The sequence below is a fragment of the Vulpes vulpes genome, chromosome 13 (genome assembly GCF_048418805.1).
Source record: "Vulpes vulpes isolate BD-2025 chromosome 13, VulVul3, whole genome shotgun sequence".
Taxonomy (NCBI): domain Eukaryota; kingdom Metazoa; phylum Chordata; class Mammalia; order Carnivora; family Canidae; genus Vulpes; species Vulpes vulpes.
In genome coordinates, this window is record NC_132792.1 from 78,891,180 (window position 1) to 78,908,800 (window position 17,621).

General features: G+C 35.9%; 1 protein-coding gene across 3 annotated transcripts in view; it reads left to right on the forward strand.

Moving 5' to 3' along the window:
* PRKDC (protein kinase, DNA-activated, catalytic subunit) overlaps window positions 1–17,621 on the forward strand; it is a 202,131-nt gene that overhangs the window by 17,502 nt on the left and 167,008 nt on the right. For all 3 annotated transcript variants that reach the window (XM_026011042.2, XM_072734772.1, XM_072734773.1), the window contains exons 16-22: window positions 424–576; window positions 2,298–2,413; window positions 2,946–3,105; window positions 3,841–3,927; window positions 4,362–4,481; window positions 4,903–5,062; window positions 16,796–16,902. In XM_026011042.2, coding sequence (XP_025866827.2) covers window positions 424–576; window positions 2,298–2,413; window positions 2,946–3,105; window positions 3,841–3,927; window positions 4,362–4,481; window positions 4,903–5,062; window positions 16,796–16,902 — 903 coding nt within the window. The remainder of the gene's footprint in view (window positions 1–423; window positions 577–2,297; window positions 2,414–2,945; window positions 3,106–3,840; window positions 3,928–4,361; window positions 4,482–4,902; window positions 5,063–16,795; window positions 16,903–17,621) is intronic.

Sequence of the window (17,621 nt, forward strand, 5' to 3'; positions counted from 1 at the left end):
GTATGTATGCTTACGTGTGTGTATATGTATATGCATGCATATTTATGTTTGTATATATAAAGGTACATGCATTTGTATTTCCACAAATATAAGTACATAATGTATACGTGTGTATAGTATACATATGTGTTTTTCTGCACACACATTAAGTGAGATAAATGCTTTGACAAGAATTGGCTTAAATCTTCGCATTTGCTACTGTGTTCTTAGTATGTGTTACATACCCGGGTAGGTCATATCTGTCTGAAATGATATTGTCCTGATAATTTAGGAAAGTGTCTACATTTTGCAGCTTCAAAACTTTTAGGTTAATCTGTTATAGTTTACACAGAAGTTTCTGTAATACCTAAATATGTATATGCATAGTTATACTGATACTTTTTTGCATAAATTTTGAAGTTCATTACTTTTCTTTATTTAAAGGATTCTCTTTTAGCAGATGAAGCATTTCTCTTTGTGAATTCCTCACTTCAAAATTTGAATCGTTTGCTATATGATGAATTTGTCAAATCAGTTTTGAAGATTATTGAGAAATTGGATCTTACGCTAGAGAAACGGAATGTTGGGGAACATGAGGTTAGAAGTTTTTGTCAGTAATAATTTTGTATCATTTTTTATGCCAGCTCTCTTTGTATGTAAGCATCCCAGGGGAAAATAGCACATTTGTAGAGATTGCAGGAAATTGATTTCTATGGCATCCGTGTGTGTCATGGATACTTTGCTGTTTGACTAGCCCAGTGTGTTGAAAATGTTATATGTAGATTTGCTCAAAAAGTAATTTATATGTTTAATGTCTTAAAATCACTTATTTTAAAAAAATTGTTTACTGGGCTTGTTACTTATTTTTTAGCAATTGTAAAGTGTCATCTTAATTTGTGTAGAGGGGACTTCTTGCAATAGGGTAGGGAAAGCTGGGATTCCTCTTGTTCGTAGCTAAGGAAACTCCAAAGTCTGGGTGCAAAGTGCTAAATGTACTCTCAAACTAGTAGAATATAGGCAATAGGCAGAAAAGAAAGAACATCTTCACTTGTTTCTGTACCCAACTTCCTGGCCTGGATGGAATGTAAGTCGTGGTTTAAGGCTGCCAGATAGAAACTGCTTTGCTCTTATCTGAGGATAAGTTTTAGTAAAACACTGTGGTAATGACACTAGTGTTGAAGGGCTTGAGTTCCAGTGGAAAAATGTAATTTGCTTTTCAGCCCAGTGATTTCTTTTCCCTTAGGTTAGATTATGTCTGTTAGTACATATGTACTTCCACTGCAGTATCATGAAGTTAGACGAGACATTCGGGTGGGTATGCAGAAGATAAATAAAGGACATAATAGAAGGCTGTCGCATTGACTGTGTTGCATTTGTTTTGTTCTATTTTTTTATGCTGGCTTGATGGGAACACCAGTGTATTTTATTGCTTTTTATGTTTTGTGTATGTATAAAATAATCTTTTGGATTATTTTCAACTTGCTGAAAGGGGCTTCCTGGAACTGTGTTAGTCAACAAACCTGCTTCTTAGGACACTTGTCTTTGTCACTTTGTCTTCAGTGACTTCCTTTGCACTTTCTTTCTCCTCTTATTTTCTGCTTTCTCCTGTTTCCTAACCTTTTTTACTTCACCTCCAGCAGGTCAGTTGTCACCTCAATGAGCATTTCCCAAGTAAGCCTACCCTTACCCTCCTTTACAGCTTCCAGTCTGTTTGTTTGTTTCTTTTTTTGAGATTTACTTATTTGAGAGAGAAAGCACGAGTGCACACGCGAGTTGGGGGAGGGGCAGAGGGAAAGAATCTCTAAGCAGACATCCCCCCAGTGAAAGCAGAGCTCAACACAGGGCTTGGTCTCAGGACCCTGAAATTATGACCTGAGCTGAAATCAAGAGTCAGCTGCTTAGCTGACTGAGCCACACCCAGGTGCTCCCCAGTCTGTATTTCTAACTGCTGTTTAACATTTGCACCTGAGTTTGATAACACAAGCACAGTACATTCATAGTAAGTTACTGTTACTTAACACTGTTGATTACTCTTCTGTTCCTCAGCTTGAAACCTCTAGGTTATGACTGACACTTCTGTGTTCTGAAATTCTACCTCTGTCAAGGTGTCATTGCTGGTTCCTTCAAGGAGTCACAGCCCCCGTTCGTATTTTTGTATTTGTACCATTCTTTTCTCATTTCACTTTGTCATTTTCTTTAATGTTTCCTGCAAGCTCTATCAGCTTTATTAAATTATATTAGTTGTAATTATAATTAAGGATTCATCTGTACTTTTCTTACTTTGATGCAATGTTCATTTGAGTACATCTGCTTTTAAGGATGAAAATGAAGCTACTGGTGTTTGGGTGATCCCAACCTCAGATCCAGCTGCTAACTTACATCCTGCTAAACCCAAAGATTTTTCAGCTTTCATTAACCTGGTGGAATTTTGCAGGTATTTTTAAAAGTTCTAATTATTTAAGGGTGGAAATCACCAGTTATTGGCTATAGTATAGGAAAACCACCTATATAGATTTATGAAATGAAATAATAAAGGGCTTAAACTCTAAAATTACTTATATGAACTGTTAAGCTATATCTAAATGTACCAGCTTAGAATTACCATTGTTTTTCTATTTAAAAGATGTGCAGGGGGATCCCTGGGTGGCGCAGCGGTTTGGCGCCTGCCTTTGGCCCAGGGCGCGATCCTGGAGACCCGGGATCGAATCCCATATCAGGCTCCCGGTGCATGGAGCCTGCTTCTCCCTCCGCCTGTGTCTCTGCCTCTCTCTCTCTCTGTGACTATCATAAATAAATAAAAATTAAAAAAAAAAAAAAAAAAGATGTGCAGGGAGGGGAAAAAAGGAAAATGAAAATGTTTATGTAATGGAATCATATATCTTTTTGTTATGTCACTTATAACTTTGAAGCTAAATAAAAATATATGATAAAAAATTCTACATTAAGCTTTTAATTTGTTTTTACAGAGACATTCTTCCTGAGAAACATATAGAATTTTTTGAGCCATGGGTATATTCATTTGCATATGAATTAATTTTGCAGTCTACACGGCTCCCTCTCATTAGTGGTTTCTACAAATTGCTTTCTGTTGCTGTGAGAAATGCCAAGAAAATAAAATATTTTGAGGTAAGTGTTTTTTTGTGGGAACATTGAATATTTTTGTGTTTTTTTAAGTTGCATGAGTGTGTAAGGGCATTGTAAAATATTATAATATATTGCAGTTTTAAAATCTCATTTTACTTTCAATACTTATTAAAACTGATAGTGTCAGTGGCAATTGAGTAACACTGTTAAAAAAGTTAATAGCATTTTCTATTCTGATTTATAAGCACCTGGCTAATAAGGCTAGATTAACAGAGGTTCTTAAAGTGTGGTTCTAGGATCAGCAGCATCAGCATTCCTTTGGAAATCTATGCCTTTTCCAGATTTATCTAATCAGAAACTCTGGGGGCAAGGCCAGCAGTCTGTGCTAACAGACCACCCAGGTGATCTGGTGGCTAGCAACATTTGAGAATAACTGAGTTAGTGTACCTAACACTGTAGTCAGTTATGAGTGGTCCAACTGGTTGGTTACAAGGAGAGCAGTTCTCTTGGTTCATAGGTTAGAAGTCAGGGAAGGAGAGTGGATTTAGCTAGGCCTCTGGCTTTTGACCAGCCATTCACTTTCCACCTTATGCTTTGTTTCTCACTGGCCTCAGCCTGAAGTGTTATCAGAGCTAATTTTTTTTTCCTCTCTGTACAAGACCTTGGCAAAGTGAAAAATGGATTCACCCCTTAGAAAGAAGACTGGGAACTGCTAGATTAGGACACAGAAATACATGATAATCGTTTACTTTATTAATTTACTGCTTTTTTCAACAGGGAGTTGGTGTGGAGAGTCAGACGCAGGCTCCCAAGGACCCAGAAAAGTATTCTTGCTTTGCTTTGTTTGCAAAATTTGGTAAAGAGGTAACTTTTTAAAGTGATTTATACAGTGTTATCATGGGCTATTTAAAAAGTAAAGTTTGTTGTAAAAAAATCTATGTAATCATAAGTTATGTAATTACTTAAAAATTTGTTCGCTTAATGCAGATTGGGATTAAGGGATTAGGAAGTACTAAAAGGAATCATTGTGTTTCAAAAGTCCCTTGAGTTTTCATGGTAAGTTTGAATGATGTCCACTCAAAACTAATAGATTCTTTAGCTCTCCATGTAAAGAGAATTAAGTACTTCAACAAATGAACTTTTCCTAGAGATCAGTGCTTAATTTGTAAATTAAACCATATCATATAAAAGCCACATGATTACTTTTTATATTTGAGAATAGGGTAAATATTTTTTGTTGAATTTCAAAGTATAGGCTCTATTCAGGTGCACAGCACTGTGTTTCTCTTCTTATTAAGGTATCAGTTAAAATGAAGCAATATAAAGATGAACTTCTGGCCTCCTGTTTGACCTTTATTCTGTCCCTGCCACATGACATCATTGAACTTGATATTAGAGCCTACATTCCTGCATTGCAGGTAGATGCATTGTCTTAAATCCATTTTCTTCATGTAATGTTATGTTTTCTAGAAAACATGGAAATATCAGGGTCTTGCCACTGCAGTCACAGCTGGTGCTTACCCATCAGACACTCCCGGTTCAGGTCCTTCTGCCACATAGTACCTTTGGGACTTAGGATACTTGGTTTGGCCTCTCAGAGCTTCCCTTACAGGTGGATGTGAGGATTGAACCTGTGTATGAAAGTCTGCAGTATAACACCAACTATATAGATTGGTGGTGCTTGTTTTCCCACTAATGACATGGGATGCACCTGCTTACCTCCATCACTGTCTATCAGTAGAAGGCTTTATTCATTAGAAACCAAAACTAATTGGTGTTTTTTTCTTTAAATGTTAAGTTCTCTGCATTTCAGCTTACCTTGTTTGTATTAATATATAGATGGCTTTTAAACTGGGCTTGAGCTATACCCCATTGGCAGAAGTAGGCCTGAATGCCTTAGAAGAATGGTCAGTTTGCATCTGCAAACATATAATTCAGCCCCATTATAAAGATATTTTACCCAGCCTTGACGGATATCTGAAAACTTCAGCCTTATCAGGTAAGGTTTAGAAGATTTGTGATGTGTATCTTAAATAAAATGGCAGTGTAATAACTTTAATAGGACTATTTGTATTTTTGTAACTTCTAAAATTTGAACCCAACATATTCAAAATATGTTTGATTGAGGTTTTTGTTATTTCTCCAACTTAGTGTAATTGGGATATGAGAAATAAAATTGGGACATATAATTGAGGTATTAAACCTGTTATCATTTTACTCACTTACATCCTGCCAAGATTTATAAAATCTTCAAGGGTAAGAGCTCTGTCTTTAATGTCTTGAACTGCTTATAAATCCTAATACAGTGCTTTGCGATAAATACATTGTTAAATGGGAATTAAAACTATAAAAATTCAATAGTAATTTTATAGTTTGTTTTTATTGGTGTTCCAAATATAATTGATGAAGCACTACTGTTAGCCAGTTAAGAATAATTATCATAGTAGAAATAGATTTGAGAAAAGATTCAAAGGAAAAAAAAATCACTGGGCCAGGCAAAAGTATGACCAGTCGAGAAAAGTAGTAATTAGTGTTGAGGAGGCAGATTACTTGAACCAGAATGAACATGGACATTGTTATCAGATGGAGCAAAAAGAAGGATTCAGATTGGAGAAAGACACTGAAATATTGCTAAGAATTGAAACTTCAGTTACTATCATGAAAAATTTAGTAAATTAAGTGGAAAATTAAGTGTTAATTAAACTTTATCTGTGTAAATCATCTTATTCAACTTAAGTTTTGTTTGGAAACATTAAGTGGAAGTTGTGTGACACATTTTATTCCCTGAGTCTGGTTGGTAAGACACCCTTGATGCATATACAGAGTTCAAGAAGAGTTACAGTTTTGAGAGATTTTTCTGTAATTGCTAGCAGTAACAAGCATTATTTAGAGACCAAAAAAAAATTATTTTATATATATAATATATATATATTATATATATATATGCTAGTTAATGTTTATAGCTTACTTAGGCTTTTAAAATTCACTTTATATATTGGGATCCCTGGGTGGCGCAGCGGTTTAGCGCCTGCCTTTGGCCCAGGGCACAATCCTGGAGACCCGGGATCGAATCCCACGTCGGGCTCCCAGTGCAAGGAGCCTGCTTCTCCCTCTGCCTACGTCTCTGCCTCTCTCTCTCTCTCACTGTGTGCCTATCATAAATAAATAAAATAAAATAAAAATTTAAAAAAAATTAAAATTCACTTTATATAAAGATTGCTGCTTTTTGAATAAATCACTAAAAATACATGGACTTAGTTTAAAAGAATGAATATATCTAGTAGCAAATGGTATACTTTTTGTTTTCTGGAATTTAGTTCTATTAGCTCACTGAAAAGATTTATGTTTCTTTTGGGGTACCTGGATGGCTTGGTTGGTGAAGTGTCTGACTTCTGCTTAGGTCATGATCCCAGGATTCTGAGATCTAGTCCTGCATCAGGTTCCCTGCTCAGCGGAGAGTCTACTTCTCTCCCTCTGCCACTCCCCCTGCTTGTGCTCTCTCTGTCTCTCTCTCTCAAATAAATAAAAATCTTTTTTTTTTTTAATAAAAATCTTTTTAAAAAGGAAGGAAAAGATTTTTTCATCTAAATTTTAATAAGGGAAGATACTTTGATTCTTTTAAGCAAAGGATTTATCTATTCATAAATACATGTACTCTAGATAATTAGAAAATAGGAAAAAACAGTAGGTAAAATTAAATAACAAAAGAAAATCCATAATCTTAAAGACAACGACTATTTTTTAGTAACATTTTATTTAAAATGTTATCAAACTTTGAGGACAGTTGCATGAGGAGTGACAGACACTCCTATATACTCTTTACCCAGATTCCACAAGTAAGGCTTTGTCCCCTTTGCTTTATTGTTATATGTGCTCTTCTTGTATTGTGAGATAATGTGTGTGTGTGTATGTGTGTGTTTATATATAACATTTTTTTCTGAACCCTTTGTGAGTAAGCTGCAGGCACTATGGACAACCTAAATGTTGCAATGTGTATTTTTCTTTCTTTCTTTCTTTTTTTTAATATATTTTTTTATTTAAAAGAGAGTGAGTGAGCATGAGTGTGGAGCCTGACATGGGGCTTGACCCCACGACTCTTGAGATCATGACCTGAGCCAAAACCAAGAGTTGGATGCTTAACCAACTGAGCCACCAAGGTGCCCTTCAGTATGTTTCTTAAGAGTGAGAATATTATTTTACACAATCATGGTATCATTATCAAAATAAGAAAAAATAACAAAGATACATTCTTTTCTAATCTGTAATTCATATATAGATTTCTCAGTTGTCCCATTAATTTCTTTTATACTTTTATTTTTCCTGGTCCAGAATTCAGTCTAGAACCATGTGTTGCACTTAATAGTTAAAATGCCTTAGCATTCTTGAATGTGAGTAGCTCTTTAGCCTTGCTTAGTTTTCATGATGTTGACATTTTTGAAGATTATAGGACAGTTGTTTTCAATGTGAGTCTGTCTGATGTTTTCTCATAATGGGATTCAGTTGTGCTGTTTGGGGAGAAACACCCATAACTGATGTGTGGGTGGCCTCCTCACAACATCATGATGGTATTTGGTGCCATTACCAATCATGTTCATTTTGACTATTTGGTTAGTGAATTTCTGCTCCTTCTTTTTCTAAAGTGACTATTTTCCCTTTGTGAGAATCAGTCATTTGAAATCCTCTTCCTCTCCTCTTCCTAAAATATTCAGTCCTAAGATCTTTAGGTTGTACAGAGGAAGTTAGGTGTTAAGGTAGCAGTGGTGTTCCCTAGTAACATGAGGAGGACAGCCCTGAGGGGAGCCTGGCATGGGTGTCAGACCTGAAGCAGGGTTGGGAGGGCCCCCACATGTTGGGCAGCCTTATAGGGCATGAGGGTGCGGAAGGTGATATACGGGGGATTGATCAAATAAATAAAGGTTAATGGAAGCTAGGTTTCTTTTTGTTAGATAAGGCAATTACAAATACAGGAAGAGAAAACTGATTTAGTGACTGATTTTAGTGTGCTGGAGGGGCAGGGCTATGTAGGGACTTTCTCTGGGAATGGAAGTGTTGATGGATGCTAGGTCTGACACTCTATCTTCCTGGCACCAGCCCTGTGCAATCTGCCCACCTTGGCAGGCATCCTTCCAAAATGGTACCCACTCCACTGTACTAGCAAGTGACCTTGGCTGGGGCTAGTGCTCCCCACCCCCAGGTGGCTGCAACCCTGCCACTCCCCTGTGGGCAGCCTCAGCCAGGATTGCCTATCCACCATAAGCTCCTGCCTGTGGGGGCAGCCTGACCACCAGTACATCCAGAATAGTCATAACCGGGCTTCACAGTCAGCAGATAAGATGATCCAGAGGAATGGATCAGTGATCTAAAAGACAGGATTGTGGAAATGACTCAAATGAAATAGGAAAATGACAGGAGAAGAAAAATGAATTTTTATTCTTTTTTTTTAAGATTTTATTTATTTGAGACACAGAGGTAGTCACAGAGATAGAGAGCACGAGCAGGGAGGAGAGGGGGAACCAGGTTCCACATCAGAGAGCCTGATGCGGGGCTCAGTCCTAGGACCCTGGGATTATGACGTGAGCTGAAGGCAGACTCTTAAACAACTCAGCCACCTAGGCACCCCAAAAAATGAAGTTTTAAAAATAACGATAGTTTAAGGGCTCTTTGGGACAACATCAAGCATACTAACATAGGCACTATGGGAGTCCAGAAGAAGTAGACAAAGGGGCAGAAATTTTACTTGAATAAATAATGGTTGAAAACTTCCCTAACCTGGGGAAGGAAACAGATCCAGGTTCAGGAAGCACAAAGAATTCTAAACAAGATGAACTCAGAGAGGTCCATAGCAAGCCATATAATTAAACTGGCAAAAAATAAAGATCAAATCTTAAAAGCTGCAAGAGAAAAGCAAATAATTATATAGAAGGAAAACTTCATAAGTCTATGAGCTGATTTTTCAGCAGGAACTTTGGAGGCCAGGAGAGAGTGGCATGATATATTTAAAGTGATGAATGATAAACAAACCCTGCAATCAAGAATACTCTTCCCAGTGAAGTTATCATTCAGAATTAAAGGAAAGTTTCCCAGACAAACAAAAACTAAAGGAGTTTATTACCATTAAACATGCCTTTCCAGAAATGTTAAAGGGACTTCTTTAAATTGAAGAGCAAAGGCATTAATTAGTAACAATTTGTAAAAATACAAATCTCACTAGTAAAGGTAAATACCTTTTGAAGGTAGGGATTAATCACTTTTTAAGCTAATATGAAGGTTAGAAAACAAAAATAGTAAATCAGTGATATTTACAATAATTAAAGGATATGCAAAATAAAGAGATGGAAAATATTAAATTAAAAAACATGGGTGGGTGGGCCAGCCCTGGTGGCTCAGTGGTTTAGCGCCGCCTTCAGCCCAGGATGTGATCCTGGAGATCTGGGATTGAGTCCCGCGTTGGGCTGCCTGCATGGAGCCACCTTCTCCTTCTGCCTGTGTCAATGCCTCTATCTCTCTCTCTGTCTTTTGTGAATGGATGGGTAAAATCGTTAAAAAAAAAAACAAAAAACAAAAACGGGGGAGTAATTTTAGATACTTTTAGAGTATGTTCAATCTTAAGTGTGACTCAATTTTTTTTTTAAAGATTTTGTTTATTTGAGAGAGAGCATGAGCCAGGGGGAGGATGCAGAGGGAGAGGGAGAAGCAGACTCCCTGTTGATGTGGGAGCCCAACATGGGACTCAATCCTAGGACCCTGAGATCATGACCTGAGCCCAAGGCAAGATGCTTGACTGACTGAGCCACCCAGGTACCCCTAGTGACCATCAATTTAAAATAAATGGCTATATGTATATAGGGTGTTCTATATGAACCTCATGTCAACCACAATTCAAAAACCTATAATACACAAAAAATAAAGAAAAAAGAGCCCAAATATAACACTGAAAAGTCATCAGTTCACAAGGGAAGAGAACTATAATGCAACCAGAGAATAATGAACGAAATACCTATCAGTAATTACTTTGCATGTAAATGGACTAATGCTCCAGTCAGAAGATAGAGGGTGAATAGATGTAAAAAACTAAACAAGACCCATCAGTATGCTGCCTATAATGACTCACTTTATTTTTTATTTTTTTAAAGATTTTATTTATTTATTCATAGGAGAGACACAGAGAGAGAGAGGCAGAGATACAGGCAGAGGGAGAAGCAGGCTCCATGCAGGGAGCCGGATGTGGGACTTTATCCTTGGGACTCCAGGATCACACTCTGGGCTGAAGGCAGGCGCTGAACTGCTGAGCCACCCAGGGATCCCTAATGACTCACTTTAAAGATTTTTTTTTTAAATTTATTCATAGAGACAGAGGCAGAGGGAGAAGCAGGCACCATGCAGAGAGCCTGATGTGAGACTCTGTCAGGGTCTCCAGGATCATGCCCTAGGCTGCAGGCGGCGCTAAACCGCTGCGCCAACCGGGGCTGCCCACCTAATAACTCACTTTAGACCAAAAGACAAAAAGACACATACAGACTGAAAGTGAAAAGATGGAAAGATACTTCATGCAACTGGAAATGAAGAAAAAAGAAAAGCCAGGGTAGCAGTACTTATATTGGACAAAATAGACCATTTTTTCATTTGAAATTTTATTTTTTTTAAAAAATTTTATTTATTATTTTGTGTTGACTTTTTTTTTTTCTAAAATGTGAGACAAAATAGCCTTAAAACAAAGACTGTAACAAGAGACAGGCTCATTACATAACCTTAAAGGAACCAATCTAACAAGGGCCGTTAACAATTGAAAATAACTGTGCACCCAACATAGGAACACCTAAAAATGTGTAAAGCAAAGATTTACAGATAAAGGGAGAAATTGGCAGTAAAACAGTAATAGTAGTGGACCCTACTTACCCTAATGGATAAATCATTCAGACAAAAAAACAAATAAGGAAACTGGCCTTAAATGACACATTGGATCAGATGGACTTAGTAGATATATACGGAACATTCTATCCCAAACCAACAGAATATGTATTCTTTTCAATTGCTTGTGGAACATTCTCTAGGACATTCTGTAGGACAAATCATGTGTTAGGCCAAAAACAAGTCTCAGTAAATATAAGAAGACTGGAGTTATATCAGCCCTCTTTTCTGACCATAGTAGTATGAAACTAGAAATCAACCAGGAGGGAAAAGAACTGGAACAAACAAACAAGTGGATGCTGAACAACATGCTGATTAAACAACTAATGAGTCAAGGTAGAAAGCAAAGAGAAAATTAAAAAAATACTTTGAGTCAAATGAAAATGGAAGCATAACATTCCAAAGTCTCTGGGACACAGTAAAAGCAATTTTAAGACAAAGATAGCAGTATAGGGCATCCTCAGGAAATAAAAATCTCAATCTAACCTTACACCTAAAGGAACTAGAAAATGACAAAACACAAAGTTAGTAGAAGGAAGGAAATAAAGATCAGAACAGAAATAGAGACAAAAAAACAATAGAAAAGATCAATGAAGCTAAGAGCTGGTTCTTTGGACTCATTAAAAGGAATGGATAAACCTTTAGCTAGACTCACCAAGAGAAAGGAGAGAGACCAAATAAAATCAGAAATGAAAGAGAAGCCCCAACTGATACCATGCAAATACAAGGGGTTATTGAGACTGCTACAAATAATTACATGCTAATAATTGGATAACCTAGTAGAAATAGATACTTTTTAGTAACATGCAGTCATCCAAGACTGAATTAGGAAGAACTGGAAAACCAGAACAGACCTATTACTGGTAATGACATTGAATCAGTAATCAAAAAACCCTTAACAAACAAAAGTCCAGGACCAGATGGCTTCATAGGTGAATTCTTCCACACATTTAAAGAAAAGTTAATATCTATCCTCAAACTATTTAAAAAAGTAAAGAAATGCTTTCAGATTAATTCTCCAAGGCCAGCATTTCTTTAATACCACAATCAGACACTACAAAAGAAGAAAATTACAGGTCAACATCCCTAATGAGCATAGATGCAAAAATTTTCATTAAAATATTAGCAAACTAAATTCAACAATACACTAAAAGATTCATATACAGTGATCAAGTAGGATTTATTCCAGGGATGCAAGGATAATTCAACGTTTACAAATCAGTGTGATATACCACATTGATAAAATGAAGGATAAAAATATGTTCCTCTTAATAGATGCAGAAGAAGCATCTGACATAATTCAGCATCCATTTATGACAAAAAAAATCTCAATAAAGTGGGTATAGAGGGAACAAACATACATGATAAATCTATGTATGACAGGCTCATAGCTAACATATTCTGGGAGAAAGCTGAAAGCTTTTCCTCTAAGAGCAACAAGACAGAGATGTCAGCTCTCACCACTTTTATTCAGCATGGTACTGAAGTCTTAGACATAGTAATCAGATAAAAAAATAAAAGGTATCTAGACTGGTAAGGAAGAAATAAAACATGTATAATTGTAACTATTTGCAGATAATAGAAAACCCTAAAGATGCCACTAAAAAAAAAAAAAAAACATCCATAAATTCAGTAAAGTTACAGGATACGAAATTAATATGCAGAAATCTGTTGCATTTCTGTACACCAATAAAGAATGTAAGGAATTAAGAAAATTCCATTTACAATTGCATCAAAAAGAATAAAATATCTGAATAAATTTAACCAAAGAGGTAAAAAACCTGTATTCTGAAAACTAAGATGTTGAAAGAAATTGAAGATGGCAAATGGAAAGATATACCCTGCTCATGTATTGGAAGAATTAATATTGTTAAAATGGCTATACTATTTAAGTCTGTACAAATTCAATGCAGTCTCTATCAAAATACGAATAGCATTTTTCACAGAATAGAATCCCAAAATTTGTTTGAACCACAAAAGACCCCAAATAGCCAAAGCCATCTTGGGCAAGAGAGACAAAGCTGGAGATATCACACTCCCAGATTTCAAATTGTACTACAAAGCGTTGGTAATCGAACAGTATTATATGGCACAAACACACACACATAGATCAGTGAAATAGAATGGAGAGCCCAGAAATAAACCCACAAATATGTGGTCATTTAACCTACACTAAGGTAAGAATACACAATGGAGAAAGGATGGTCTCTTAAATGGTATTGGGAAAACCAGAGAGCTATATGTAAGAGAATGAAACTGGACCATATACAAAAATAATCTCAAAATGAATTAGAGACCTAAGTGTAAGATCTGAATTCATGAAATGCCTAAAAGTAAACGTAAGCAGTAAATTCTTGGACATTAAGCAATATTTTCTTCTGTCACCTCAGGCAAGGACAAAAAAGCAAACATAAGCACAACCTTAAATTGTTTTGCCTGAAGGACTTCATGAAATCAAGACTTTTTCAAAGTAATACTAAGTAATACATCTTAGATGTTATGCATGTTAGCATGATCTTCAAGTCAGTAGGTCTTAAATAGTTTTCACTTTTAATATGGTAATTATTGCTGGTTCTAATCCACATAAGCAAAGATCTGTGCAGGTTCTACTAAGTCCCAACTGTAAAAAGCTGTCCACACTGAGAAGCCTGAGTTTATGAGAAAACTACTTTTCTTCCTTGAAAAGCAAGAGCACACCCAGAATTGAATTTCTGCAGTATTGCTGCTATGGTAGCTTCAACAGCTCATTGCATACAACTCATTACAAACATTTTTTTTTACTAAGAAAACTTGGATGGATAATTGAGAATTGTCTTCCACACTCACAAACTTTCTCAGACTCACAGAGCTTGTGAGCATATGTCACCATTGTCTGCAGCCGCATGTATCCTTATCCAACACATTCGTTAGTTAGCATGATCCCAAGGTTGTGCCTTGTTACATTCTATAAAAACAAAAAGCAGATGAACTTAAAAATTATGCTTAACGATCTGTTTCAGATTTTATTTTACTGAGAAATTATCTGGGTGTGCAATGATTTTCTATTAATTTGCTCAATCCAAGGTTTCAGGTTACCTATAGAGCTTAGAAATTAACAGGTTTTGTGCTACAAAGTATGATACTGGAGAAATAAAAAGTTTGTCCAAATCATGATTTAGTTTATTTTAAAGATTTTATTTATTTATGCATGAGAGACAGAGAGGCAGAGACACAGGCAGAGGGAGAAGCAGGCTCCATGCAGGGAGCCTGAAGCGAGACTCAATCCTGGGTCTCCAGGATCACACCCTGGGCTGAAGGCAGTGCTAAACTGCTGAGCCACCGGGGTTGCCCAATGATTTAGTTTAGTTGAATGCAAATTTATGACATTTTTCATAAAGTAAAAGGTAGGACTGTTTGTGATGATGAAAAAGTTCTGGAGGTGGGTGGTGGTGATGGTTAGGCAACATTGTGGCTGTTATTAATACCACTTAATTGGTTAAAAGAATACATTTTATGTTATGTATCTTATACTGCAATAAAAAGTATTTGAGTAATATGTTAGCATACTGACTTGGTAAGCCTGGATAAGGATATCCAAGTAGAATAATATGTATACTTGTATTATACTTAACACCGATAGAAAAAAATTTTAAGTTTAAACCAAAATTATTAAACTTGTCTCATTTACCAAAAATGTGCCTTATTATGTAATATGGATTCCTCAGATGTTTTAGTTTTTCTAAGATTTCTTTTTAAAGTATGGAACATTTAAAGCATTATGGTTAATGCTGAAAGCATTTTCACAGAAGTAGCAGAACATTCATTTTACCTGTATAAAACAACAGAGCTCTTTGAAGAGCTAGTCTAATCTATAATCTATTAATCTAATCTATTAATACCCTCCAAATGTAGGAGAACATTATACGCAGATGGAGGAGTAAAGGTCTTTGTCAGTTCAGGTACATAGATACAGTAACTGGTAAAGAGCATATTGCTTCAGTTCTGCGATCTGAGTCATAGCTCAAGAGATACAAAAGCAAGACAAAACACTAACCAATCCAGATATTGGAAAAGAGAGCTGTTTTTTCCAGTATCTGAAATTCTGAACTAATTTGAGTTCAAAGAAAAACCCCCCAAAAAACAAAACAAAAACAAGCAAAGAAAACCCCGATCCTCTTTTCATCTCTGGCCCATCAGAGAGTAGGTCTCTAACATCTGTACATAAGAGGTCACCAGATGACAAGCATATTCTTAGTTATTCCTCCCACCCATGGAGACTAGTTTATTGGGCAAACCAAAAGAACAAAATTGTAGGGAGGAGAACTAGGCAAATGGCAGAGGTAAAGTTTTGTTTGGGATTCATTCCTGGAGCCAAGAAAAGATGTGCTGGGATTAAACCATCCATGAGGTATCTTCCAGCAAAGCAGCTGACCTAGCTCTGTCAGCCCACTGGGCATCTCCAGAGCTAGTGAAAAATAACTTTATAGCTTCGAAATTGTGACTCCAGACTCGTATAAAGTGTACATGTGTCAAAGATTTTATTTAACCAATAGTAATAAAAGAACTAGTAAAATGTTACAGTTGGCTTCTATAACCTGAATCTAATCATGAGAAAACATTAGACAAATCCAAATAGAGGGACAGTATACAAAATTCCTGGCATATAAGTTTTTAAGTGTTCCAATTATGAAATTCAAGGGAAGACGAGAGAACTGTTTCAGTTTAAAGGATACTAAAAAAAAAACAGGACAACTAAATAGGACATGTGCTTCTGAACTAAAGACATTAGGATGATTGCTGGAATCTGAATGGGGCTGAGATTAATTGTGGGCCATGTGTCAAGATGAGTGTCTGGATTTGGATAGTTGGTGTGGCTGTCACATAGGACAATGTCCTTGCAGGAAACACACTAAAGTATTCAGGGGTAGTGGGGCATCATGTTGGTAACTTACTCTTAAGTGGTTCAGGAAAGAAAAGTTTTGTACCATATTTTAAAGTTTTCTCTGAGTTTATGATCATTTAAAAAAATTATAAGGAGATACTTTACAGCTGTAAGTATTCTTGCTCTTCATTGAGTTTTCACCATAATAGTTTTAGTGTCCTTTGATTATTCTTCCTGAATCGATTAATGCTATGATGGTTGCAAAATAGTGATTCTCCAACTCCATCATTCCTTTATACTACTTGGCATTCTACTGTTAAGAAGTAACTTTTTTTTCAGATTTATTTTTGTTAGTAGGGACTTATGGATTCTAACTTTTCCAATGGCTCTAATCTTTTATTATTATTAATTTTGAAGCTCAGATTGTTCCAGATTTAGCTTTCATGTAAAGAACGGGGGCTGGCTGCTTTTCTTCAAGCAGCTCCTTACTTCTGGAACTACATGGTGATTCAGGCTCCTCTTAGAAATACAGGTCTGCCCAATCTCTGAAGTTAGTCACTTCTCCAAGGAACCATGTTTCTTTTAGTAGACAATGATATTTAAAACCAGGGCAACCACTATAACTTCTTTTTTTGTAGAAACTTAATATTCTAACCATAATTAAAATTAGGATTTTAGGGATCCCTGGGTGGCGCAGCGGTTTGGCGCCTGCCTTTGGCCCAGGGCGCGATCCTGGAGACCCGGGATCGAATCCCACGTCGGGCTCCCAGTGCATGGAGCCTGCTTCTCCCTCTGCCTGTGTCTCTGCCTCTCTCTCTCTCACTGTGTGCCTATCATAAATAAATTAAAAAAAAAAATTAGGATTTTAATGCCTCTTTTTAGCAATATTGTGTGTTCTTCCAAGTATGTATCAAAAATATGAGTGAATGCTATTTAAAATTGATTTTTGTTTACTGTTGATAGATGAGACCAAGAATAATTGGGAAGTGTCAGCACTTTCTCAGGCTGCCCAGAAAGGATTTAACCAAGTTGTGTTAAAGCATCTGAAAAAGACAAAGAACATTTCATCAGTAAGAAAACCCTTGTATTTTCTTTACCTTAAACAATGCAGAGATAAGATTCTAATGCTTATGAAAAGTAGGTATCTTAGTTTAAAATGTTATTCTTATATGTTATAACACAGAAATAATTTCAATATATTTTTTGCTATAAAAATGTAAGAAATATTAACTATTTGGTCTATTGTCTTGATCTTATTTTCTTGTTTGCTTCTCAGATGTATTTAGTGGATAGTAAAAAGTATGTTTCATATTTAAGCAATCAGAATTTTGATACGGATATGTAAGATTGATTCTTTTACATATTAAATTTAAAATAAATCATTTTGTCAAGTTTCATTCATGCCAGTTTTTGTGTTTTTTTGGTGACGATTTCTTGAGGTTTTTGAGATGTGGCATATTATTGGAAAAAATAAAGAGAAAACAGTATAGAGAAAATAGGTATTTTTCAGGTATTAAGTAAAAACTAAAATTTGAAAACCTTTTAATTTCTAGAACTGATAATGCAAGTTTAGGGTAAATTCTTTCCACCTCATTATCTTTGACAGCTTTTGATTGAAAGACTGCATAGAACTGGAAATGGCTCTCAAATATATTTAAATTATGTTATTACATATAAATAAAGCAAGATAAAATTACTTGAGTATATCTCGAGTTTTGCAAATAAAATTTCTTTACAGATACACAATCCCTTATTCTCTAAAAGGGTGGTTCTTGAAGTAAAGAACCCT